Here is a 27,512-nt window from a genome sequence, read left to right as displayed (position 1 = left end):
AACAGCACATTAAAGATGGTCGCACACCGGACGAGAAGCGCAGCGCCACGTATTTAAAATTAGAACACATTCTGTATGAGTGTACACCTTTTACAGTCTATGGTGTACACACACCGGCCCAGCAACGGCTCAGGACCTTGTTCAAAATCCTGCCGCGACACAGACCGCCATTTACATCGTTTTATATTAAATTTACATTATATTTGTCTCAAATCATCCTAAATGATTTCACCCTGTGCTGCAATATACATTTAATTTTACATTTATTTACAGAAATCAGCTGCTTGAATGAAAATTGCTGATGTTATCGGATTTTCAGGTGATATTCTCAATGCATTCAGTTAACGGACGCTCTGAGGTAAAGTGTTCAGATGACAGACTCAGCAACTATTGTATTTAATTGTACTGTATAATCATAACATAGTACAGACATTATCTCAATTCCATAATGTCCTTAAACATAATGATATTGCTGGCCATAAACTGAGAAAGTGCGCGTCCGGTGTGCGGTACCTCGAGTTGTCATAGACGCGACGCGGCTATTATTTTACTAGTCATGGAATGGGAAACGTGACATTAACTGTTAACAGGGGGTTTCTGTGTTCATATAGTTAATAAAGGGTGATTATTAAAATTAAGAACCCTGTTTTCTTTACTCATCTTATTTTTGTATTTGTATTTGCACTTGATTTTTTTGTTCAAATCTGCTATCTGCATGACTTTATTGGCAATAGGTTTAAGAGCTTTTCAGTTCTTCAGGAAACCTTCAGACAGTGTTTGGCTTCAGTTTAAAACCAGATAAACTTCACATGCTTGTCTTCCTTCACAATAATTTGCCATAGATTGAGTACGCAAGAAGTAAAAATGCATGTGCCTTGTGTTTATCAGTATCCTTTGTTGGGTAAAAAAGAAAAACTATATAAACAAAGTAAAAATTAATTTGACTGATAACTACTACCCGCCCCCCGCCCCATAGATTCTATAGATATCGCGATATATCGATATCGTGAAATCTTTTGGCCACAATAACCGTGGTGTGAAAAATCTAACATCGTGACAGCCCTATATACATACAGTACAGGTCAAAAGTTTGGAAACATTACTATTTTTAATATTTTTGAAAGAAGTTTCTTCTGCTCATCAAGCCTGCATTTATTTGATCAAAATACAGAAAAAAAAAATGTAATATTGTGATATATTATTACAATTTAAAATAATTGGTTTTCAATTTATTATACTGAATTATATTATATTATATTATACTGAATTTTCAGGATCATTACTCCAGTCTATCACATGATCCTTTAGAAATCATTCTAATATGATGATTCATTATCAAAGTTGGAAACAGTTCTGCTGCTTAATATTTTTTTCATAACCTGTGATACTTTTTAGGATACTTTGATGAATAAAAAGTAAAAAAAAAAGAAGAAAAAAAGCAAATGTTTTAAAAATAGAAATCTTTTGTAACAACAATATACACTACTGGTCAGTAATTTGGGGACAGTAATTTTGTTTCTTTCTTTTTTTGAAATAAATCAATACTTTTATTCAGCAAGGATGTGTTAAATTGATAAAAAGTGATAGTAAAGAAGATTTATATTATTAGAAAATATTTTTTTATTTTGAATAAATGCAGTTCTTTTTAACCTTTTATTCATCAAATATATTAGGCAGCAGCACTGTTTCCAACACTCATAATAAATCAGAATATTAGAATGATTTAGACTGGATGTCACATGTGCCACTGAAGACTGGAGTAATGATGCTGAAAATTCAGCTTTGCATCACAGGAATAAATTATTTTTTAAAGTATATTCAAATAGAAAACTATTATTTTAAGTTGTAATAATATTTCACAATATTACTGTATTTTTTCTATATTTTTGATCAAATAAACGCAGCCTTGATAAGCATTAGAGACTTATTTCAAAAATATAAAAAAAGTTATGTTTCCAAACTTTTGACCTGTACTATATATATATATATATATATATATATATATATATATATATATATATGTATATATATATATATATATATATGTATATATATATATGTATATATATATATATATATATGTATATATATATGTATATATATATATGTATATATATATATGTATATATATGTATATATATATATGTATATATATATATATATATATATATATATATATGTATATATATATATATATATATATATATATGGTACTGTACATGGTTATATTTGTGGTGTTACAAGAATGAATTCTTGGGGAAATGTGCTTAAAAGTTAAAAAAAAAAATCCTAAAATTTTTAATGCTGTACATATTTAATATATTATATACCGCATTTTATTTATCATAGTAAAACGCTCTTAGCGCCACCATCAGTTCAAATTTTACTTATGTATTGGGTGGATTTCCTTTCTTGGCTCTGTAATTGCTGCGTGCAGCTGTATTTTATATTTATCTTTCGCCTCTTCTTCTCCATCTCTCTCTCTCTCTTCCTCAAGGTGGAGTCTAAACATTCTCATGTGGTTTTGGTAAATAAAACAAATTTCATTTCCAGGCGTTCTCAAGCCTCTGGGGCCGCGCAGCCGCTGCTGATTAAACGTTTGTTATTCATACTCTTATCAAAAGCAGAATCCAGGCTGATTAATGACTGGGACACAATGTGCCTCCTCGCGCTGGAGCTCTTAATGAGTCTGTGAATTGTGATCAGCATGCTTTACCAATCAGCAGTTTGTTCATAGTGAACTTTAAACACAGGATGAGGGATTGTTTTACAAAGAAAGACACAATATGAGGGCTGGCTGAAGATAAATGACAACCGACAGCGCCGAACGACTGAAAATCAAAGTCGATTTTAGGGATTTGGTTGAAGAGTCTGAAAGAAAAGTAAATGATGTCTTGGAGTTCTTGATTCAGACACATAATAAACACAATCTGAGCTCTCATACATCACTTGTCAGTCTCTAAACCGTCTCGTATCTGTCTCTAGGTGAGCCGTCTGCTGATGCTGGGTGGAGCGAATGTCAACTATCGTACGGAGGTGTTGAACAACGCCCCGGTCCTCTGTGTCCAGTCCCACCTGGGCCATCAGGAGATGGGCGCGCTGCTGCTGGAGTTCGGAGCAAACGTGGACGTGGTTTCAGAGAACGGCATGAGCTCTTTGTGTTACTCAGCAGCCGCTGGTCATCTGGGGCTGGTCAGTCTCCTCTGTAAGAGAGGAGCCAAGGTAGAGTATAGAAATATATTTATTTTCAGTGTTAGGGGTAGTAACACATTACAATTAATGTGCATTACGTAATCAGATTACTTTTTTGATGTAATGAGTAAAGAAATGCATTACTTTGTATATGTAGTCATTAATATTTAAGTTATGCAAGTTACTTTTCACTTTCATAAATTAGCTGAATTAAAATTCTCTTCTCCATAACGTAGTTACTTAGACATGCACACTCAGATTTACACAAAAAACTTTACTTTCAACCTCCTTTATTTATTTATATATATATATATATATATATATATTAGGGGTGTGCAAAGCAGCCGGTATTTGTATCTGTATTTGTATTTGTTGAGGGGGGAAAAGTATTTGTATTTGTATTTGTATTTGTATTCGAGTAAAATTCAAAATAGGTGTAAAAATCCATTTTTTTGCGTTACACTTCTAATTTACGTTATAGTGTAAGTATTCTTTAATTATATCCATTATAATAATTATGGATATGCAATATTGGTTGATGTTTTTCCATAAATCCAGCAATTGAACATGTAACAAGGAACGTCATTGAAAAGAAAATAACATAACAGCCATTACCAACAACTCTGTCAACAGCCTATTGTCTAAATTACCGAGCTAACAGAGCTACTAGTGTTGTCACTGTACCAAAATTTCAGTATTCGGTACCAATACCAGTGAAAATCCACGGTTCTCGGTACCAATTTCGGTACCAAAGCTTAATTTAGATTATATTAAAGTGTATATCACGGTTACAAAGATGGAAACTGTAGTATTAAAAACACTTTACAATAAGATTCAATTTGTTAGATAACATTAGATAAAATGACCTAACAATAAACAATAGTTATATACTGTCGCAATTATTCTCCTTGGGGTTAATTTAAAAATACATTTTTAAAATCAAAAGTTAACATTATTTAATGCACAATGACTGAAGTGAACAAACATGACCAATCAAGTGTTTGTATTAAATAACATTCACAAACATTAATTAATGTTGTAAAAATATATTGTTCACTCAATGTGTTATGTTAGATGTGCATTAAGTGATGTTAATGAATGGTATCTTGTAGTGTTACCAAATACAGGAGATAAAACGTGTTTTATTTGACTTGGCTGTACTTTTATTTAATCCAAAACTGCATTCATATTTAATTTTAAAAGGGCTTTTTAAATCTGCTAAGAGTTATCCAGCCCAGAATAAGCCTAGAACAGCTTTTCTGAAGGACTGATATTAATGACGGCTTTTTATTTCATTTCTCATCTCCATAAATATATCTAAAGCTAATGCAAGGGCTAGAAATCAATTAATTATTTGCTGATACTTCCTCGTCATCATGGAGAGTGCAGTTCGCACCGCGTCTGTCGTTGCTATGCAACCAACATAGGCGCGCCTGGAAAAACGAGCGCGCTTGCCGCGCGCCTACATTTGAAATCTGCACGCGCAAAAAACGCGCTATGTGAACGACCGCTTATGGCAACGTGACATTAGCCTAATCCAAAATATTTCCATGTCATTTCCTCCTTTCTTATCAAGTGGATTTACAGCCGGAGGAAACGCAGCTTTTTGATATAAAGTTTTTCTTGTTCCCGAATACAAATATTTTTTTAAGTATTTGTTCGAAATAAGTATTCGTAAAAAACACATTATTTGTGCCTTTCCGAATACCGTATTCGGGTTCGGCTCCACCCCTAATATATATATATATATATATATATATATATATATATATATATATATATATATATATATATATATATATATAAAACATTACTTTCAACCTCTTTTATTTATTTATATATATATATATATAGTATGTATGTATATGTAATGTGTAATGTATCTAATTTATTTTTATATGATTATTATGCCATTAAAAACCCATTAAAAATGTTCAGTGAATCAGGATATTTCAAATTGGGCAAGACTTTATTTTATCCATCCAATTAGTTGAATTGGTAAATTTGCCATTGCAAATAATATGCACAAATGAAACATTCCCAATAACAGCAGAACCGTGTATTAAGAAAGTAAACAGGGTTCACTTTGCATTTATGAATTTAGAAGATGTTTTTATCCAAAGCGAGTTAAAAAGCAATATGCCAAAGAGCCAAAAATTGTAGTAAAATATAATGACAGATTTATTAGAGAAGTAGATTAGGAAGCAAACTAGAGAAGATGCGAAATACAAGAAATAAAAATATATATATGTTTTTGATTTCGCTTTGATAGACTCTTAATCGATACCGCTAACCTGAGACTTATCTGTGAGATGCATATATTCATGTTGCATGCATATTGATTAAATTACACATGCCGTTTGTGGTCAGGTGGATCACGTGGACAAGAGTGGCCAGTGTGCGCTGGTGCATGCAGCCCTGCGGGGTCATTCAGAGGTCATCGAGTGTCTGCTGGAGCTGAGCTGGAGCAGTGAGGGTCAACATGACCTGAGCCTGAAGAACAAAGCCCTGCAGCAGGGGTTCATAGCGGCCTGCAGTATGGGACACATTCATGTGAGCTCTCTCACACACACACACACACACGTGCCAATGGCAAAACTTTTTAGATGCATTTTAGATGCTATTAAGATGCATTTCTGCCTTTTATGAGGGCAATTTGTTTTTCTGTCGCCCATTTTGTGTCAAATTTAATAAAAATAATTAATAAATGCTCAACTACACTAGTTGTTACTGAACAACTACAGTTTGTACATATAAAATCAAATCGGCATCAAACGTAAATGTAAATAATGCAGATCATCTCATAACACAATAAATGATCAGTTAGAATACAGTATCATTTTGATTACTCTATGTTGTCAACCACAGCAGTAGATATTGATTTATTCACTGTTTGGGAGTTGTTGTGGATGTTTTCTTCGCAATCACTGTTTTCAGAGCTGATTTTATTTTATTTTTCTACACACTTTATATTAGCTAAACATTCAACTAACTATCTGACAGTAGTGTCTGCAAAAACAAGCACACTAAACCCCTAATTAAAGTTACTATATTATAATATATGTCAAATGTTGGATATATAAAACCCAGAGGAATTCATTACAGGGGCATTTTTGCCTTTATTAATATCTCGCCATTTGTCAAGTCAGCTTTATTTCTATAGCGCTTTAAACAATACAGATTGTTTCAAAGCAGCTTCACAGTTAAAAAACAGAATCAATAATGAAAGCTTCATCAAATATGAGACAAATTAAAATTCTGCTGTAAAGCGTCTCTAAAAAGGCAATAGTGTAGTGATTCAGCTCAAGTCGGTTCAATGTTGAGTCAGTTCAGTTTAATAACAGTGATGATGTTGCAAAATTAGTCAATTATGAAACAAATTCGATTCTGCCAAAAAGCAGCTCTATCTGATGGTGTCAGTGCAGACAAATCAATGATATTACAGGGTTTTTTTTACAATCAATAAGATCAATTTCACAGTACTTGGGTCACTTTTTCAAAACTCTTCTTCACACAGTTCTTCAGTTTGGCACAGCGGTTAATTTTACATTTAAAATGCACTAAAACTATCAAAACACGTCATGCACGTCTCAAATCCACTCATTCTTCCATAACACTAACAAATGTTGTTATCCAGCAAACACACTGTCATTTGTAAAACAATTACCTTACAAGCAGGCAGGAAAACAAGAATCACACTCAGTAACTGCAGTAAATGTCACATGGTCCATGTTTTCATGTAGATGGTAATGAAATTAAAAGACCTAATGCCTGTATAGGTGTTCGGCTATATCTTTTTTGATAGTATTTCATTTTTTAGATTTAGAATATATTGCAATGTGTTATTACTATAGAAATATAGCAAATTGTTGTCTTATTCAGTTTTTTTATTCAGTATTATTATGTTAGGTTTTGAACTTTAAGTATAATAGTTTTGAAAAGAGTTTGTGAGCATGTGAAAATTGGCCTGTCGGTACATCAAGGTTGTTGCGAAGTGAGAAAAGAGACAATTTGTGTAATTTAAAAGAAGTAGTCATTGAATACAGCAATCATAAATGATCCACACTTTATCCCACATAGATATACAGCAAAATTGCACACTAAAGAAAATTGAAAAAAGATGCAGAAAAGCTTAATAGGACCTCTTTGAAACCATTTGTGTGCATCTACATACAGGCACAAGAGTACATCAACTATTGTGCATAGTATACACTTATATGAATGTGTGTGTGTGTGTGTCTGTGCAGTGCACACAAGACCTTGAAGTATAAATCGTAATAGATGTTGTGAGGATGTAGATCAGCCATAGCAACAGACCGGCCTCTGATGTCCAGCTGTTTGAGCCTTTAACCTTCAGCTCTTGTGTGTTTTATTTTGTGTTGAGATTGTGACAGTATCAGCACTTATTCAATTAACTTCCTGTTGCTCAACCCAGATAGTTTCATGGTTGCATTTAAGATCCCCAATAAACTTATTGCAAATCTTGCCAGTAGTGTAGAGCTTGCATTAAACTGTAGTTTGCATTATTTTTATTACAAATATTAATTTCTTATGAATGATTTTCACCTTGTTTTTGTAGCCAGTGTGATTTTGATCTAAATCACTTGTTACTTTAGCAATGTAACTTAAAATTCCAAAAAATTATTTAAATAAAACTTTAAAAAAACACTTAAACACAATTCCAGACACTGGAGAGTAACTTCACAAAAGCCCATTTTTCCTCTCCCTTTCTAAACCCTGATTTCAGTCCCTAAGTCTTGCATGCTGCCCACTGGGGACGTTTCAGAGTCTTCGTCTGCTGTGTTGTTCCAGTATTGCGTTTGATTTATTGTGAGATGGTGTTTTGGCAGGTGCTGGAAGGCTTGTTGATGTTGAATAATGAACTGTCGGTGCAGATTGATACCCATGACACACTGTGGGGAGAAACAGGTACGTTCATTTTTTATATATTTAACAATATAAGAACAAGAACATTTTCATCTATTCAGATGAAGAGAGAAATCCCTTCCCTTCCCCCTGACCCTTCAAAACCAACTGTGTTTTAGCCCTTTAAAGGCGCATGCATTCAACAGTAGGACATCACTTTAATGGCCTTTTAGAATGCATTTTTATTTAATTGTATTGTTCCTGAGGTCCACTTAGATCCCACTTTGCTCAAAACATGATGTGTCATGATGTCACTGAAGTGTTTTGCATCCTTTGACCCTTATTAAAAGGCTTATTTTTGCTGCTGTGTCTTTAACATTCATATTTATGCATTTGGCAGATGCTTTTATCTGAAAAAAAGAGACTTGCATTGCATTCAAGGTATACATCAGTGACGTGCAAATGTGGGTGAACGTGTTGAAATTCATTCATCCACCTGGTGTCTGAAAGTTGCACACTGCAAGTTTTATAGTTTAGTTTCAGTGAATGCTCTGTTTTCACTGGTGAGATTTACAGTATGAGAAAGAAAGTTGCAGGATGTTTCATAGTACAAGGATGTCTTTTCTTTCTCAAAAGATCAAGGAGATTTTGATTTGTCATAACATGAGGCCACATGGATGCATATCTCAGCTTCATGTATGTGTGTGTTTGTGGTGTGTGTGTGTGTGTGTGTGAGCATTGAGGAAGTCAACAGACTACAGGAGGACTTTTAAACTCTACAGGGACGTGAGATATTGAACCCAAACAGAGATTCAACAGATAAGAGTGTTAAAGCATCACAGCTCTTTCCCCAGGCAGCCGTTCACCTCTGAAGACCTGAAACCAGACACTTTCTTACTTAACATGGGTTTTCCTTTGGCTTGTACAGTATATTAACACTAAAGTTGAGGTGGTGTCTGTTTTGTTTTGTTTTTGTTTGTTTTTTTATAAATAAACTTTATTTAGTTTTCTAATATGACATTTGTTTTTTCTGATTAAAGGTCCAAAAAGGAAAATAGCACGGTATACCAAATGTATAAAAATAAGGGAACTCTACAGGTGAAACTAGAAAAATTTGAATATCGTGCAAAAGTTCATTTATTTCAGTAATTCAACTTAAAAGGTGAAACTAATATATTATATAGAAAATTACATGCAAAGTGAGATATTTCAAGCCTTTATTTGTTATAATTTTGATGATTATGGCTTACAGCTTATGAACATTTTCAAAATTTCTGAGATTTTGAATTTGGTGTTTTCATAAGCTGTAAGCCATAATCATCAAAATTATAACAAATAAAGGCTTGAAATACCCCACTTTGCATGTAAGGAGTCTATATAATATATTAATTTCACCTTTTAAGTTGAATTACTGAAATAAATGAACTTTTGCATGATATTCAAATTTTTCGAGTTTCACCTGTAGTCACAGATAAATATCCCTGATACATAAAATAAAGGTGTTCCAAACCGATCACAGCGGTAACACTAGAAGGGTGTGGGGGAAAAAAGAAATGTATAAAAACAAATACTACCATAACAAGAAACCAATAGTTAGGTAAATAAAGTGTCTGTTTTTTTAATATTATTTTTTATTATTTATATATATTTTTAACTTAATTAAATTAAATATTAATTTAAATATAATTTTTTTTTTCATACACAAAATAAAATGAATTAATTTCTTTGAAATCATCCTCCATAAAAAAAGACAGATACTACCTGCCGTTCAGCACCAGAAGACCAGAGATGTTCATTTCTTCTGAGTGCTCTTGTGTTCTTTAATCTTCAGACCAGGATCAAACCTCTCTCCACAGAATCCCACTAACAAACACAGCTGAGATGAAGGTCACTTCCATTATCAGACCTCCAGACACACATTTCTCTTGTGTTCTCCCTATCGAGTGCTCTGGATTCAGCAGATGCATTATAAAAGGCTTTAGGAATAACTCCTGTTTTCTCCTGTTGAAATGTGTGTTTCCCTGAGTGAACTTTTCTGTTTGCTGGGCTTTTGTTTATGTGTTGCTGTTTATCAAGGCCATACAGTAATTGAGTTTCTAGGTAGTTGAAATTGCAGTCCTGCTTAATGCTGAAAACATTATGAAAGACGGAGAGTCGTCCTCATTTGACTCGTTTGAAGCATTTCCTTATGCAAATGAGCATGAATCTCTACACATTGCTGCATCAATCGAAGAACTCACCGTCTGTTCACTAATTGTAGTTTTACCCGTTTTCACAGCATTTTATATCAAGAAATGTAATCATGTTAGTTATCTTTGATGAAAATTCAAAGACTAAATGTATATGCAGACAGATTTAACAGCACAGGATGGATTCTGCTGTAGTTAATGTGTGAGCAAATGTCAATGATAGTTTACAGTGTTGTCATCAGAAGTTGCACTATCTAGGGTGCTAAATGAATGATAGGGTGTTGTTACAGTATTTGAGTGGTTGCTAGGTTGCTAGATAAATATATAGATGGATGGATGGATGGATGGATAGATAGATTTCTGTCATCTTTTTTAATGTGGAAGAACTTTTGAGTTGTGAAAGTTGCGGTGTGTTTCACAGCACAATGAACTCTTTTATCACGAAAGATCAAAGAGATTTTGACTCCTCATGATTTGAGCCCTTTGATGTGTGTCAGATATGCTGTGTGTGATCCAGACTGCAGATTCCAACTGTTTATACAGTTGCATTGTGGGGGATTGTGTGGGACAGCTCAGGGTAGCAGATGCGGTGTCTCAGTCCCAGGTGGGACGTCCACAGTGAACCCTGCTTAAATGTGCTTAACTGTAATCAAAATAATGTAATGAAAATGTAAAATTGCATTTTGGTTCTAAAAAATATGCTTGATTTTCCAAGCAAAATAAAAAAAATTGATTGATTTTTTTGAAGTCACACGTGACCTGGACATGTTCTTGATCCGAGTGAAAGTTCACTGTTGTTTGTTGTGGTGTTTGTGGATATAAAAAGACAGCTTTCTGGCTTCTTTCTGTCTGGTTTGTTTCTCGAGCAGCAAATAATGGAGTATATGAGCTCGCAGGTCTGCTGAAACACGCCTGGAGTTAAAGACGACTGAAACACCATGACCAGAAAACATGGACAGATCAACTGATTTACCCTCGGCTCGCTGAGATCAGTGTGAATACTGTTAGGCCGTGTGTCCACCGAAGCATTTTTTCACGCGGCTAGCGTATTTTTTAAATTGTTTTCAATGGGAGCGCCGCGTTTTTAAAACGGCATGAGCGTAACGAGGCACTGAGCGTTTTTTACAGGTCGCCGAAAGTAATGCATATTTTGGGTTAAACGCAGCGCTCATCACTAGCTATGTTTCCATCCACACGTTTTTATCCGAATTAAGTGATATCGAATGAAAAATGCCTTATGGAAACAGTAAAATTCGATTGAATTTCATGAATATCGACTCAAATGAAATGCGTTCGGTCTCATCGGATTTTATCTTGATCGATATACGGCTTATGCAATAAACGCTGATTGAAACGTTATTTGCCGAATATCATCGGGCATTTACGTGCATCTGCATCATCATAGCAATGTGTTGATAGCGTCGTTGTTTTCTTATTATAGCTTGATATGTCGCTATCAGCTGGCACATAAGCACTATTACAACTTGTGCAATATTGATCATTTGTTAGGTAGATGGCGTGATCCATTTTGTCTAGCAAAACTTTGTTCGCAAATGTTTGCTTGAATGTTGTGCAATTCAGTGTGAAAATGAATGGAAACACCTTAAAATGTCTCAAATCAATTCGATATACCAATTTGATCGCAAAACAGCATGTGGCGCCATTACGCACAGGTTTTTATTCGCTTTAAAGCCGTTGGATGGAAACACACTTTCACCAGCTTTATTCGCATGAGTTTTTTTACCGAACTTCAGATAATTCGATTGACAAGTAGATGGAAACTTAGCTACTGTCACTTTTTACCCGACCGTCCAATCACAGTGGAGGAGAGGCAGGACTAATACCACACCGACCAACCGCCACATTCTGCTTGTACAACGTCAACAGTCGTCATGACAACAAGCAACGGAACAAAATAATTTAAAACAAGAGCCAGAGAAAATACGTTACATTGTATCGTCATTTTAATATAGAATCAACACAGAAACAAAATATGTGTGAAATGAGATACTAGTAACACTTTCGCGGATATTCCGTATCATCAACTGAAAAAAATGCTGCTCTGCCAAAACGCATTAGTGGACACACGGCCTTAGAGTAACACTTCAATTTTGATCCTGAAACACCAGAGCAATAAAAAGCCCTTGAGACATGTTCTGGAATAGTTTATGATGCGTCCCTCTCCGTATTTTTGCATCACTCCATCTTTCTGCTTCTGAATAAAAGCGTCACTCTTTGGTATGGATGGATGTTGTGATTCTTGAAGACATCACTAATGGCACAGGCGTCTTCTCCAAATGGACGCTGTCACTCCGGCCGTGTGGATGTGTAGAGTCCCGGTCCTTTAATCTCACTCAGACTGCAGAGAGCTGTTAGTCATGTGACCATCTGTCCTGGTGTCCTAGACGAGCCCGTCAGACCCGACATGAATGTTCTGGCCAGAGAGAAGCTTCCAGAACACAGTCTGTTCGTTATGAGGAGAGAGACTGCTCTAATTAATGATCTATGAGTGATCTCTTCTGATTCTCTGGCTGAAGCATTTACTATCCTTTAAATATTACTATAATTATTCTTTTGTAATACTGTCATCAGTTCTGGAATCAGTGCTATAAGTCCTGATGTGATAAACTGTAAAATGCAGATTAACACACACATATGATGCACATTGAATATTAATGCATCAAGTAGAGATTATATATCTTGGAACCATAAACTAAATACAATTATGCTGTTCATATTGTCTTAGAATTATTTTAATTACTAGATTCTACTTTTGTATTTTGACATTTCATTTTATATTATATTATTATTATTATTTATATATAATTATATTAAATATTTTAATAATGTTTTCGAAAATGATGAAATCAATATTAACTAAGATTATTAAATGCTGTAGAAGTATTGTTCATTTTTCTGTTAACTAAAGTAGTTAACTAATGAATCCTTTTTGTAAAGTGTTACCATTTAATTTATATCTATTTATATAGAACTTCCCCCAAAAACTATAACATGAATTATATGCACCACTATTTATTTAATAATACATTAAAATAGTGTGTAACTTTTTGCATTTCTGTTTACCGGTGTTATTTTAATATCGATGATGTTCTATTGTTCATTTTTGTTCATTCAGTTTAATTGTATATTTTCATTTTAGTTAAAATTTTTGTAATTTTGTTTTTGTTTTGTTTTTAAAATATATGTCTGTACAGTTTTTAGTATGTTGTAATTCTTAGCTTTAGTTATTTCAGAATGAAAATGAGAAATGTTGTAATTTTAAATGCTTTTATTTCAGCGATTTTTATTTTATTTCAAGAAATAAAAATGTTTTTGTTTTTAGTTAACGATATAACGAATGCCCGTAGGTCTGACTGCGGCTGCAGGACGGGGGAAGCTGGAGGTGTGTGAGTTCCTGTTGGAGCGGGGGGCGCAGGTTCAGCAGGTGAACAGGAGAGGAGCGTGCGCCCTGTTCTGCGCAGTTCGACAGGGACACTGGCAGGTGGGATGCTGCAAAACACCTGAACCACACAAACAGCAGTACTGAATATTAATATGAATATTTATATATCTTGCAGATTGCAGATCTGTTGCTGCAACATGGGGCGGATGTGAATGTAAGTGACAAACAGGGCCGCACACTGCTGATGGTGGCCGCGTGCGAGGGGCATCTCAGCACGGCCGATTTCCTCTTATCTAAAGGTGAGTTGTCTAAACTTTTTTTATAATCGGTAACTTTATTTCGATAGTCCACTTTAGACATTCTACTAACTATAAGTAAATTTGCAACTACATGTCAACTAACTCTCATTAGAGTATTAGTAGAGTGTGCTTAATATCTGCTAACACTTTATTCTGATGATCCTCTAACAGACTTTATACTGACTATAAATAACTTGGAAACTACAAGTCAACTTATTCTCCTAACCCGAACCCTAACACCTAACCATAACCTAACCGTCTACTGATTACAGTCTACTAATACTCTAATGAGAGTTAGTTGACATGTAGTTGCAAAGTTACTTAAGTCCCTTTCACACAGAGATTCCGGAAAATACACGGAATCCCGGGATCGTTTGATTTTGGTTCATTCACACTGCCAGTGATTTTCCGGAATCTGTGAGTGCGTTCACACACATCCAGTAAAGATCCCGTAAAGACACGTGACGTCAGGATGTGATCACTACGACACACCCCTTATGGGATTGGTCCTGGCTTTTGTTTACACAGTTCCGGGTCGGATCCCGGCAATGTTACTAGGTCCCCATCCCGGCATCAATCCCAGGATGTGTTTGCATTCACACAAAAGGCACTCTAGCAATTTACGGCAATTTCCCAGGATCAATGCGCTGTGTGAAAGGGGCTTTATCGTTAGTAGAATGTCTAAAGTGGACTATCGAAATAAATACTGCATCATTTTTTTGCAATTGCTGCCTTTTAAGTTGCCTTGCAACTTCAAGTGCTTCACTTTTTCCAGTACTTCATAGCTCTAAATATTATCCCATTTTAATGTTATTTTCAATGTGATGATTTGTACAACTAAAAGTATAAAGATGTAGGAAAACCAAAACATTGTGGCGAACAAACACTTTTATATATATATATATATTTAAAAAGGACATGAAATTTGAAAAAGAAGTCAGTCACAAAGTCTCATGAAAAGCAAAACATTTTCTTCAAATTGTGACTGAATTTCTTTTTTTATAATCACTTCGACATGATGACAAACACACATCTGAATGTTTCAGTGTGATTTTGTCAAAGGTTTAATAGACGCAGACGAATCGTCAATTAGGAATAAGATTGCGTGGGTGTCTGAATCGAGATCGTGATGTAGAACAATTTAAGCAGTATTATCTATAATATTCTTTCTTTTTCCTGAAACTCAAACCATTTTTCAATGCCACCCCCCAATATATATTTAAATAATTAAATGAATATCATAATATGACTGAAATTAATGACTGCTAGTCGACTAGAAAATTCTTTAGTCAGGAGCAGCCCTAGAGATAACAGAATCAATGCTGCAAACTTCATGAGACAAATTCACATTCTGCTGTAAAGCAGCTCTAAAAAGACAATAGAGTCATTATTCAGTGTTGATTCAGTTCAGTTCAATAACTCCAGTTCATCAATTATGTAACAAGTTCAATTCAGCTATAAAGACAGAAAACAGTCTCATTATTCAGCTTGAGTCAGTTCCATTCAATAACAGTGTCGATGTTGAAAAAAAAGTAAAAGAGCAAACCTGTTGTTTGAAAGTCCGTTGTTGAGATAAAGTGGCAAGTTTCCAGCAAGAGGTCAAACGAACATCCTCTGCTTTTCCCAGGAGCCTCTTTAGCGTCGGTGGATAAGGAAGGGTTAACTCCCCTCAGCTGGGCATGTTTAAAAGGACACAAGAACGTCGTTCAGTTTTTGGTGGAAAAGGGTGCAGTTATCGACCACTCAGACAAGAATGGACGCACACCGCTAGACCTGGCAGCCTTCTACGGAGACGCAGACATCGTAAGTGAATAGCATATTGTAGAGCTGCGATTAAAGCTCACGAACCTCTTTTTCATGTGAGATACGGTTGTGTGAAGTCGCAGGACTGATGCATCAGATTATGAGAGAAACCAGATTTTGAATTGGTAATTAACAGGAGGCAGAATTACAATATGATTTGAAGGTAATCAGTTATCTGACAATGTGGTGCTGTTTGGTGAAACTAAAATCTATTTTGATGGATAACAATTGGTTTTACTATTGTGAGATGTGTGCAATCAGTTGAGGGGGAAAAAATGAGACACATCGGGGAATAAATAGCCATAATTAGTCAAAATAAAAGAGGTAATTATTTATAAACTACCATTCAAAAGTTTAGGTTGGCAAGATTTTTTCACTTTATTTTGAGGTGTCATTGTTACAGTGTAATTATATATTTAAGTACTGAGTAATATTAAACAACTACATGTACTTACTATAGGGTTAGGGTAGGATTAGGGTTTGGTTGAGGATTAGTTGCATGCAATTATGCATAATTTACTGTTAATACTATGGTAAGTACATGTAACATAATTATGTAACAAGGACACTGTAAAAGAAAGTGTTACCGAAGTCTCTTCTGCTCACCTAGGCTGCATTTATTTGATCAAATTTACAGTAAAAATTGTAATATTGTGAAATATTATTCCAATTTAAAATAACTGTTTTCTATGCGAATATATTTGAATATATTTTAAAATGCATTCCTGTGATCAAAGCTGAATTTTCAGCATCATTACTCCAGTCCCCAGTGTCACATGATCCTTCAGAAATCATTCTAATATGCTGATATTTATTATTATTATTATCAATGTTGAATACAGTTGTACTGCTTTATATTTTTATGGAAACACTGACTTTTTTTAGGATTCTTTGAAAAATAGAGCATTCAAAAGAACAGCATTTATTTAAAATAGATTTTTACCGTCACTTTTGTCGAATTTAATGCATTCTTGCTGAATAAAAGTGTTAATTTCTTTATCTGAAAATGTTATTTCTTTATAAAAATGATCTGACTAAGGCAGGCGACACACTGGCTGCGTGGCGTGAGCGTCTCAGCTGCGTGGCGTGTCCGTTTTTATTTCGGCTCCCTTGTTGACAGGTTAGAGCTTGCACACTACCTGCGTGACGCGCGTCTCAGGCGCGCAGAAAACACGTGCATGCTAGAAATAGAACCGACGCCTATTTTTCGCAAGCGTGTTGCAAGCGTTTGCAGGCAAAATAGAATAGGAAAAGATTTCCTTTTCAATGGAATGAAAAATGAAATACAATGAAAAATGTCATTTTGACACGAATACATATTAATAAATGACATTTTGATGTTTGAAAGTCTCTAGGTTTTGACATAAATGCAGATATAAATGTAATTAAAAAAATATTATAAATTTTCAAATATTGCACCTGTCAAGAACGAAATATTCTGTGGCCTATTTTGCCGTCAATACTGCCGACGTTGTCTTTGCTGCTATATATTTATGTTTAACATGAAGTATAGGCCTTCCACAACTCTGTCCCCATATGTCGAATATATCACCAAATGAGGCTTATCATATGTCACCTAGCAGCATCAGCGTTGGACACGTTTCTGGTGTGCAAAGACATAGAAAACGCCACGCAGCTGACACGCAACAGAAACGCCACACTCACACCACGCAACCAGTGTGTCGCCAGCCTAACCCTACATTTTCATGAAACTTGTGTTGAAGTAATGAAATTCATTCTAACACAGTATCTCAGCCACAGGTTGACAGTGATGATCTGAAGCATGTTTTTTTGCAGGTTCATTATCTGGTTGAGAAGGGTGCTGTGATCGAGCATGTGGACTACAGTGGCATGAGGCCGCTGGATCGAGCCATCGGCTGCAGAAACACCTCCGTTGTGCTGACCTTACTGAAGAAAGGAGCCAAACTAGGTGAGATCTGCACTTCGACTGGATGATAATGATACATTTTGCTTTGAAATGAAAAAGTGTGATGGGTTTTTTTTTTAGTCATAATTGAAAGAAGTAAAATACAACAAATAGAATCAAGGCACCTTTTTATTGAGTCACAGTTTTGAATTAATTCACTGAAATGGACCATTTGTCAATAGGCCACTATCATCAATAACATGAGCTTGTGATATTTATTAGCCAATCACATCTTTCCTCCTGAAGCTCTTGCATCACAGACCTGTGTGTGTGTGTGTGTTGCCGTGTTTCCACTGACTTGAGCTGATTTAATTAATAAATAAGATGTAATCGCTCTGCTGCAGAATTTTAACAGTATCAACATTGATTCACAATATTAGATCTAAAGTATGATTACGACAAAGAGTGGGTCCTGACACGTGTTGTCTAACTTCAGTAGAGTTCAGAATGTCTGTAAATGCCAATCCCAATGCATCATTTTCATTATCTACATGGATATTAAAATCACCAGCAATTAGGACTTTATCTGCAGCCAGTACTAACTCTGAAAGAAACTCTGATTCTTTGATAAAGTCTGTATGGTGCCCTGGTGGCCTGTATTCAGTAGCCAGCACAAATGTCAAACGGTTTTTATCATTTACATTTTATCATTTAGCGTTCACTAAGCTAGACGCATCCAAAGCAGTATCTAAAGCCCTTGCATTCTTACTATCCTCGATTAAAGTTTGGATGCGTGTCTCTAGTTCTGAAATCTTCTCCGTCAGCCTGACTATCTCCCTGCATTTATCACATGTGAAGCCCTCACTGCTGACAGAGAATGCTATGATACACATGTGGCAGGGAGTGCAAGTGACAACAATAGGAGATGACATGACTCACCGTGTGTTGACTGATCCGACTCACCACAGTCGTTTGATGGACTCGTAAAAGACGTATGCGCGCGCGAGAAAAAAACGGTAAGCACGGATGGCAGGTTAACAGGCTAGCGAAATGCTAACGCGTCGTGATAGCAATTTAGATTAAAGCTAGCGATGTCAGATCAATGTGACAGACAATATTAGATAATATCAGATATATTGTGATGATTAAATGCTGTGCAACAGTGAAAATGGGCCGTTCTAATGAAAATAAAGTGGCAAGTAAAGTTTCCAGCATAGCAAAACTAAAAATATAGTATATAAAATCTAATGAGTTATAATATAGTATATATAAAATAATGGGTTGCAGCAATACGGATTATACATTTAGAGCTAATCAAGGATTTGTTAATCTCAGATTTATTTTAATTCAAGATGTGTTGCACCACTTAATTTTAAACACAGATTAACAAATCAGGGATTAAAATTCTATCTGTGATTAAAACCTTCATCTGAGTAATTTTGTCTGCCATGATTGATTCGTTTTTGTAATTAAACCGCAACGGTGTTAAAATTGAACCTCCTGACCTGTAAATTTGAAGTTAATCCCTAACTGAGATTTAAATAATTGAGCGTTTTACTGGAGCAACAAGATCAAAGTTAATCTATTTTAAATGTAAATTAAAACCAGGAACAACATGATGGTTTAAATGCTAGTCTGCTCATTTTTAAGCAAAGTTTAAAGTTTGGTGCAACATAATTATTATATAAACCTTTATTTAATCTAGATGTAATCGTAATCCTCATTGGTGCATCCCACCCGTAGTGTCCGTCAAAGGCGCCTTTTTACATCAGAGATTCACAAACATTTTTGTCAGCCAAACCGCTTTGATGTAAAATATTTACTTTAAGTTCCCCAGAGATTTTCAGATAATATTTCAGTATTTTAACATCACATCCACATGTTCACAGTTCTCTGATATCAGTTAATGGTCACATGACATGCAGGTAAACAAATTAAATATTTAATATTTTTTAGTGTTTTATTTTGATGGGTTTTATTTAAAAAAAAAAAAAATCAATTATTAGATTTCCATCAGCGCCTGCAGTTCCCTCATGAACCTTAGCTCGGGATTTATCCCTGATTTATGTTATTTAGTTTTGAAGCCAGTGTTTGTGGTCAGTTTTCTTCAGTGGAAACTGTGGTGTTGGTGTGAACGTGAAAGAGACGCTCTGTCTCGTCTGGTGTGACTGAGGTGAATGTGTGATGCTGTATTTTCTCTTTGCATGTCTCTTTCTGCTGTTTTTCATTCTTCTCTCTTTTAACTGCTTTCACTAAAACCATCATCAGGCTACAGAACGTCACCTTATGATCGAACAGGTACACTCTTTAGGTAACTTTATTTCACGCCAGTTACATTCTTCTCCTAAGCTGTGTTTTTAAAGAGCGGTTTGATGTGACGGACCACCTCTCTCTCTCTCTCTCTCTCTCTCTCTCTCTCTCTCTCCCTCTGTATCCTAGGTAACGCAGCCTGGGCGATGGCGACCTCCAAACCCGACATCCTCATCATCCTCCTGCAGAAGCTCATGGAGGAAGGAAACCTGCTGTATAAGGTTCAAGTTTTTCTGTCAATAGATTTAAAATGCAAAAAAGGTCTGCACTCTAAAAATCTTTTATTATAGATAGGAGATAAAGTTGACAAACGTTTCGGCTGCAGGTCTTCAAAGTGATCATGATTAAACAATCAAATAATCAGTCCTCAGACTCCAGTTTAAGTCCATCTGAAACAGTGGATGATGATTACAAACAATGTTGGAACAATTACACATCAGAAAAAAAAAGAAGAAAAAAAGGTAAACATATGAACCTAAGCTTAAACAGTCAAATAAATAGTTCATAGACGCCAGTTTAATTCCATCTGGGACAGCAAATAAATAATGGGAACAATAACACATCAGGAAAAGAAATTCTGTTCATAAACAATGTGTCCATATAAAAGAAACGGGGAAAAAAGAGTTATATGAAACAAGAGGGGACTTTAAACCTAGAGGGGACATGGTTTGTAAATTAAACATCCAAAAAGCCTCTCTTTTTAAGAGTTTATTAGATTTAAAAAATATATATATATGTTAGGTGTGATTAATTACAATTAATTACATTAAATGCTCCAAATTGCTGTAGACACAACATACAGTATTTTAAATACATTATTTGTTTAATAGCATCTTTTTTTATAAATTACGGTCATTATCACCAATACTTCTACTGAAAAATTCCGTCATAATCTTATTACCCGTCATTTTAATTTTCATATTTTAATGATAACAAGACATTAAACAGCTTTTGTTTTCATTCACATTTTCATTTTTATTCACAAACTTACAAGGCAAGCATAGGATATACATTTATTTATATTGTGAAAAGAAAGTTGAACAAAGACTGAGCATCATTTTTTAGGTTAATGCGACCTTTGAGATATATATATATAGGTGAGCAATTGACCAATCATAATTTAGTATTCCAGACATGAGTTTTGATGTGTGATATTAGTGTCTGAATGCTATTTAAAATAAAAATGGGAATGATTTTCTGCACATGCCTTGTCAAAGCGGTGAGCTTTAATCCAGGAGAAATGGGACTGGAAATGATGACATATTGAGTGATTGTTATCAGAGCACAAATGAGCAGATGATGTGTGTGTGACATTTAACAGATTGACGTTTGTGTCAGGATGATCTGCACAGCTGGAAGGAGTGATTGATGACTCTTTTCTCTCTCTCCTCAGAGAGGGAAGATGAAGGAAGCGGCTCAGCGGTATCAGTACGCGCTGAGGAAGTTTCCCAGAGAGGGATTCGGTGACGAGCTGAAGGCCTTTAAGGAACTGCGCGTGTCTTTGTATCTCAATCTCTCCCGCTGTCGCCGGAAAACCAATGTAAGACACCAGCAGCATCAGAGATCATTACACACACACCTCACCGGACACCGGCTCTCCTTTGTTTATGCCTCGTTTGAACAGTCGGCTGATTATTTGAGCTTTCTGCAGACGTGTTTAAATTCATCAGGAGATAGACATAAATGACATCCAGATTTTTAATTTTGATATGAATTCTGACATCAAGGTTTCCACACATCAATTATCAAAAATATTTTACAACCCACACAATAGACTGGCAGTGTCATATTAGTAATATTTATATAATATTGCAGTATTTATTAATATTTTGAATTCAAATAAAAAATGTCTAATGTAAAAAAAAAGTTAGTGAAGTTTTAGTAATTGTATGTGCTTCCTTGTTAGTGCTTTCTAGTTATATTTCTATTTTTATTTCACTTTTAGATTTAGTAATTTATTTTATTTCTTGAACTTATTTTATCTTAGTTATATTTATATTATATTTGTATTTCTACTATTAGTAAAAAAAAATGTTTATATTGTTTTATTTAAAATGTTTATTTCAGATTTATTTAAGTTAACAAAAATATTTGTAATAAATAGTGTAAGAAAAAATGTGGGGGTTTTTTGGACTAAGTGTGAACATCTTGTGATGAAACGTAAAAAACAAGACATTCCCAACTTCCTAGGTTGTCTATGAAAGCCTCTACACGGTTTCACCGGGAAAATCCAAAGGATGTGATGCTGGCGCTCCCAAGAGCCTCTCTTCTGTTCCGTTGAAACTAATGCTTGTACAATGTTCAGAATAATGCCGAAAGAGCCATTCTGTACTGTAATGTCAATGTGTCATGCAACGAAAAGGGATTAATTCAATCTATAGTCTCACATAACCAGATCTATATATAGTCTATCTATAGCCTCAAATATACTTAATAATCAAACTATAATAACAGTGTAATTTTAATGAGCTCATCTGTCGACATGATGCCGGTGAATCGCACAGCTGGTGCAAACATCCACATCTCTATGATCAGATGCTTTCTCACTGCTGTCATTTTTGTTGTGTGTTTATATTGTTATTGAGAGGAAAGCGCGGCATATATTTACATATTCATCTAAACGTCACATGGGCGGCGTCTAGATGTTCGTTAACAGTATATCGCTGCAAAGGTTCCAACTTAGTTTTACTTCCAAGCAAAGAACAAAAAAGAACTACTTCGTTAGTATATGAGGGCATTGAATCACATTCAGTCTCTTGTATGTTACGTGTGTATGAGTGCGATCACGAGCAATTATCTGCAGCTACAGTTCACTAAACGGCCACCGGTGTCACTAACAACAAGGGTTTCTGAATTCTACACTTTAACAATCACAAAGCTGAAAAAATGTAATAAATAAAAATATATTAAAAGAGGAAAATTCCAAAAATCACATTCCTCAAGTAAATTTATTTATAAAATAACATTTATTATTTGGAGTTTTCCCCACATAGTTTTTGCGATATTGATGACATCAATTACTTTATCCCCAAATAAAATTATAGAAATTCACAGTCCTAATAATAATTAATCATCAATTATTCTTCTTATGCTTCATGGCAAGATCTTGTGCCCATCTGGAGCAGTGAGCCGAGGTATAGAGACGCCCTGCTAGTTCTCCTGATCTGGATCAATCAGACTGTGTTTTTTTCACCGCTCAAAATGTCAGACACAGCAAGACGAGAAAGATGCAAATGACTCTCTGAGGGCTTGAATTGATTCGAAGGTCTATTTAGAAGTAATAGCCCAGCTCCAAAAGGTGTCCCGACACAATACAGAGCCAATTTCCAGCCGGCACCTTTGATTAATGACACAATGAACAACAACTGAAGAGTTCATTAATTAAATCACCTATTATTTGGACCGATTTACAGCTATTCCGCAGTCCTGTGGTGTGAATCTAAATTCAGCAACTCTGGCTGATTGCTGTTCTCAGTTTCTCTTTCTTTTCTCTCTCTGACAGGACTTTGGCTTGGCTGAGGAGTTTGCAACAAAGGCCTTGGAGCTCAAACCCAAATCCTACGAGGCGTACTACGCTAGAGCCAGAGCCAAACGCAGCAGCAGGTCAGAAGACCGTCTTTTGTGTATTTTTGTGTAAACCGTGATACACTACCATTCAAAAGTGTGGGGTCAAGAAAGAAAGTAATACTTTTATCCAGCAAGGATGCATTAAAATGGTCAAACTTGACAGTAAAGTCATTTGTAATGTTACAAAAGGTTCTATTTCTAATAAACACTGTTCTTTTGAACTTTCTATTCATCAAATAATCCTGGAAAACATAAAAGTATCACGGTTTCCACAGAAATATGAAGCAGCACAACTGTGTTCAACATTGATGATAATCATAAATGTTTCTTGAGCAGCAGATTAGAATGATTTCTGAAGGTTCACGTGACACTAAAGACAGTAAAATAATTAAATGTATTCAAATAAAAAAGTTATTTTAATTTGTAATATTTTTATCAAATAAATTCAGCCATGATGAGCATAAGAGACTTCTTTCAAAAACAGAAAATTATTCCAAACTTTCGACTTTATTATTGTAATATAATTGATAATTAATACAAAACCCATCCAAAATGGTGGATGGAGTGAAAGAAATGTTGATTATAATTATGAAGAATGATTTTTGTTCACGCTTTCCCCACCAGCATTTTTATTTTAAAGTTTGCCAGCCACTTCCAGCATTTTGGATCATTTTCACAAAAGTTTCATGGCCCCTAGAATATTTAGTTGTATGAAAATCTGAAACATCAGGTACCGTATAACACTGAAAACACGGAAAGCCTGAAATGTGCATCAAAGGCAGGGAAAGAGTTGTTAATATTAACTATAATAATAATAAAAGATGACTATTTTTAATACTCTATGTATATAATAATTCATTCCATACCAAAAACATTATACATAATGGACTATTGTGTCATTATTTTTTTGAAAAAGATCTATGAATGATTAGTTAATTTTCCTGGCTCTCTTAGAAAGACAGAATTGTCTGCATGACCCTTCTCAGTTCTCATGTGTTTCTGAACTCACAGACAGTTCAGCGCAGCGTTATCAGACCTGCACGAGGCGTCCAAGCTCTGCCCGAACAACCGCGAGATCTGCCGTCTGCTGGCTCGTGTGGAGGACGAGTGTAAACAGATGCAGCGCAGTCAGAGCAAACCTCAGGAGCTGAGCGTCCCACAGGAGGACCAGGAGGAGGAGGAGGAGGTGTGCGTCGAGGAGGAAGAGGACGACGACGACTCTGAGGCCTGGTCCCAAAACATCTACTCGCTAAACAGAACTTCTAACGGCCGCTCGGTTTCCCCGCCTCACAAACAAAGCCTTCGACATCCACACAGAGAGCCTCAAAAGAGCCTCGTTTTACAGCCCAGCAAACAGGCGCAGATAGTCAAGACCAACACGCACCTCGGATCCACACAGGTGAGTTCCTCTCGACCAACAAACACTAAAAGCCAGTCGCAGTACGCGCCCTCGAGTCCGATCCCTAGCCGGCATATTTCCAGCGTGTTAAAGGCCGGACCGGGCATCGACATCAGCCCGTTACCAACCGCTAACACTGATGCGGGACGCCAAGAAATCGAGGATCTTCACCATGTCCAAGTGCACTCATCCCTGGACGGGACGGTCCTGTCCGTGACCTGTGGAGCTCAAGAGCTCAGAAAAGACCCCAGCATGAGGGTTTCCAGCTCCACCAGCAGCCTGGCGTCCAGCAGCAGTTTATCAGATAAAGGCCCGGATGTGCGCATCAAGGACAAACCTAAAATCAGCCAGACAGGCTCTGTGGAGTATAAACCTCGACCCTTCATGGGGATCATGGACAAAACGGCCCGATTGCAGCCGCCGGCGCCGGTGTCTCGAGGCCGGCAGAGTCACTCCACTGAAGGTCTCGTGGCGTCTGGGGAGATCGCGTTAGCCAGACCGTCCGGGTCGTATTACGAGCAGCTCAAGGGTCCTGCGATCGGCCTGCACAACGGCAGTCTGCATGCGAAAGAGTTCTGCCGTAAAGAACCCAAACCGGTTCTGGCCATGGCACATTCATTCACAGACAGTGTGCAGAAGCAGTCCGCTTCAGCTCGAGAAAACACCAGTCATGTAGCGTCAATCAAACCAAAGAGATCATTCATAGAGTCTAATGTTTAGCAGCATCCGCTCGAAAACACACTTCAGATGGAGGGATGATTCCAGACCCTGTGTGTGTGTGTGTGTGTGTGTGTGTGTGCGCGCTACAGTTCAAAAGTTTGGAGCCAGTAAGAAATAAATGCATTAAATTGATCAAAAGTGACAGTGAAGACATTTATAATGTTACAAAAGATTCTTTTTTAATCCTGAAAAAATGTATCAACAGAAATATGAAGCAGCACAACTGTTCTCAACATTGATAATAATCAGAAATGTTTCTTAACCTTCAAATCATTTCTGAAGGATCATGTGACACTGAAGACTGGAGTAATGATGTTGAATCATCACAGGAATAAATTACATTTTACAATATAATCACATAGAAAACAGTTATTTGAAATTGTAATAATATTTTGCAATATTACAGTTTTTACTGTATTTTTGATCATGTAAATGCATCCTTGGTGAGCAGAAGAGACTTATTTCAAACACATTTTAAAAATCTTACCGACCCCGAACTGTTGAATGGAAGTGTTTGTATAAGCATAGATTTACAATATACAGTCAAAAAGTTTGGACCCACATACTTATTCTTCATAATTGCTATTTTCCATATTGTAAAAGAATGTTTCAGTTCATCCATTTGAAGTAATTCATATGTAGGAAGTGGAAAGATCATGAGAAAATAATAATAATAATAGTGTTATATATATATATATAAATTCTTAAAAGAAGTGCAGTATATGAAAAGTTCAGACTTCTGTTGATTGGCTGGTGCAGTTATCAGCTGATTTAAGTCTCGTTTTCTCCAAGCCCTGTGAACATGAACGAGTTGAGCATCTGGATGGCTATTTTTATGCCCTTCAAAAGGGACCATGATGACCCGTAACCGTGTGAAGTCACTGACCGCACTGAATCAGTGGAGAGACGTCGAGATCATGAACCTGTGCAGACTGAGCTCTCAACCTCCACTCTGTAAATATTACACGTGTGTTTTACACCTTCATGTGAAGACCATTATTTGACCATTTATCTACAAACAAGTGTATTTTGAGTTTTTCATGCATTTTTGGTTGACATGATGTTTGCGGTTATTAAACTTGTATCTGGTCTGTTTGTATATTACCCTACAATGTTGAAACGTTCTTTCCTGCTTGTTATTCCTGACTAGGTTAATTTATTTGCGGCGCCTCTGGCTTGGTAACTGTCAAAGCAATATATTTTATATAGTTATTTTTGCACAGCTACTTTTAAGATAAATATGAAACGGAAATGTTTTATGAGTATGAAACTATGGAGGCCATCTGAGTTTGAATGCATGTTATAGTGTATGTGAAAGAATTGGAGATAAAATATAATTCGAACTATAAAAGTGATGCGTTTGAGATGGGCAGATGTTATTTGAAATGTGTATATATATATATTATTTTTTTCTGCAATTGGTGCCTCATGCGTTGCGATCTGTTACTGCATTCTGTATTAAAAATGAATTTATTTCTGCCATGATCCATCTACGGGAAATAAAAATCCCACTGGAAAAAGTATTTCTTCATTATTATTATTATTATTATTAATCCCTTTGAAGTGTTGCGCTGTAATTTGGACAAGATAGTTAAGATTAAAGAAAAACATACGCAAATAAATACATGTCCAAATAGGCAACGGTTTGGACACATGCTTATTACAATCGCCCATGTTTAATATTTTATTACCCACACTCAATATTATAGCCATCAAAACTATTTTTGTGCAGCTACTTTCAAATAAATATGAAATGGAAATATGCTTTATGAATATGAAACTATTGAGGTCATCTGAGTGTGAGTGCATGCTAAAGTCAATATGAAATAATTAAAGAAAAATAAATAGGCCTGCAATTAATTATATAAAAGGTTACATTGGTTTTAATAGGTACATA

The 27,512-nt window shown here is 35.6% G+C and overlaps 1 protein-coding gene across 3 annotated transcripts in view; it reads left to right on the top strand.

The window, feature by feature from the left end:
* The window catches only part of tanc1b (tetratricopeptide repeat, ankyrin repeat and coiled-coil containing 1b), a 193,585-nt gene extending 166,447 nt beyond the window's left edge, over nucleotides 1-27,138 (top strand). For 2 of the 3 annotated variants that reach the window (XM_084122374.1, XM_084122376.1), the window contains 11 exons: nucleotides 2,986-3,222; nucleotides 5,563-5,745; nucleotides 8,043-8,121; nucleotides 13,616-13,749; nucleotides 13,826-13,949; nucleotides 15,577-15,752; nucleotides 17,550-17,682; nucleotides 20,059-20,150; nucleotides 21,323-21,469; nucleotides 23,432-23,532; nucleotides 24,508-27,138. In XM_084122374.1, the coding sequence (XP_083978500.1) occupies nucleotides 2,986-3,222; nucleotides 5,563-5,745; nucleotides 8,043-8,121; nucleotides 13,616-13,749; nucleotides 13,826-13,949; nucleotides 15,577-15,752; nucleotides 17,550-17,682; nucleotides 20,059-20,150; nucleotides 21,323-21,469; nucleotides 23,432-23,532; nucleotides 24,508-25,615 (2,514 nt within the window). In that variant the 3' untranslated portion in view covers nucleotides 25,616-27,138. The remainder of the gene's footprint in view (nucleotides 1-2,985; nucleotides 3,223-5,562; nucleotides 5,746-8,042; nucleotides 8,122-13,615; nucleotides 13,750-13,825; nucleotides 13,950-15,576; nucleotides 15,753-17,549; nucleotides 17,683-20,058; nucleotides 20,151-21,322; nucleotides 21,470-23,431; nucleotides 23,533-24,507) is intronic. The other variant, XM_084122375.1, reaches the window with a different exon arrangement.
* The last annotated feature ends 374 nt before the right edge of the window (nucleotides 27,139-27,512 follow it).

Source organism: Abramis brama (assembly GCF_963993115.1).
Source record: "Abramis brama genome assembly, chromosome: 8".
NCBI classification, from domain to species: domain Eukaryota; kingdom Metazoa; phylum Chordata; class Actinopteri; order Cypriniformes; family Leuciscidae; genus Abramis; species Abramis brama.
This window is presented reverse-complemented; position numbering and strand designations above follow the sequence as displayed.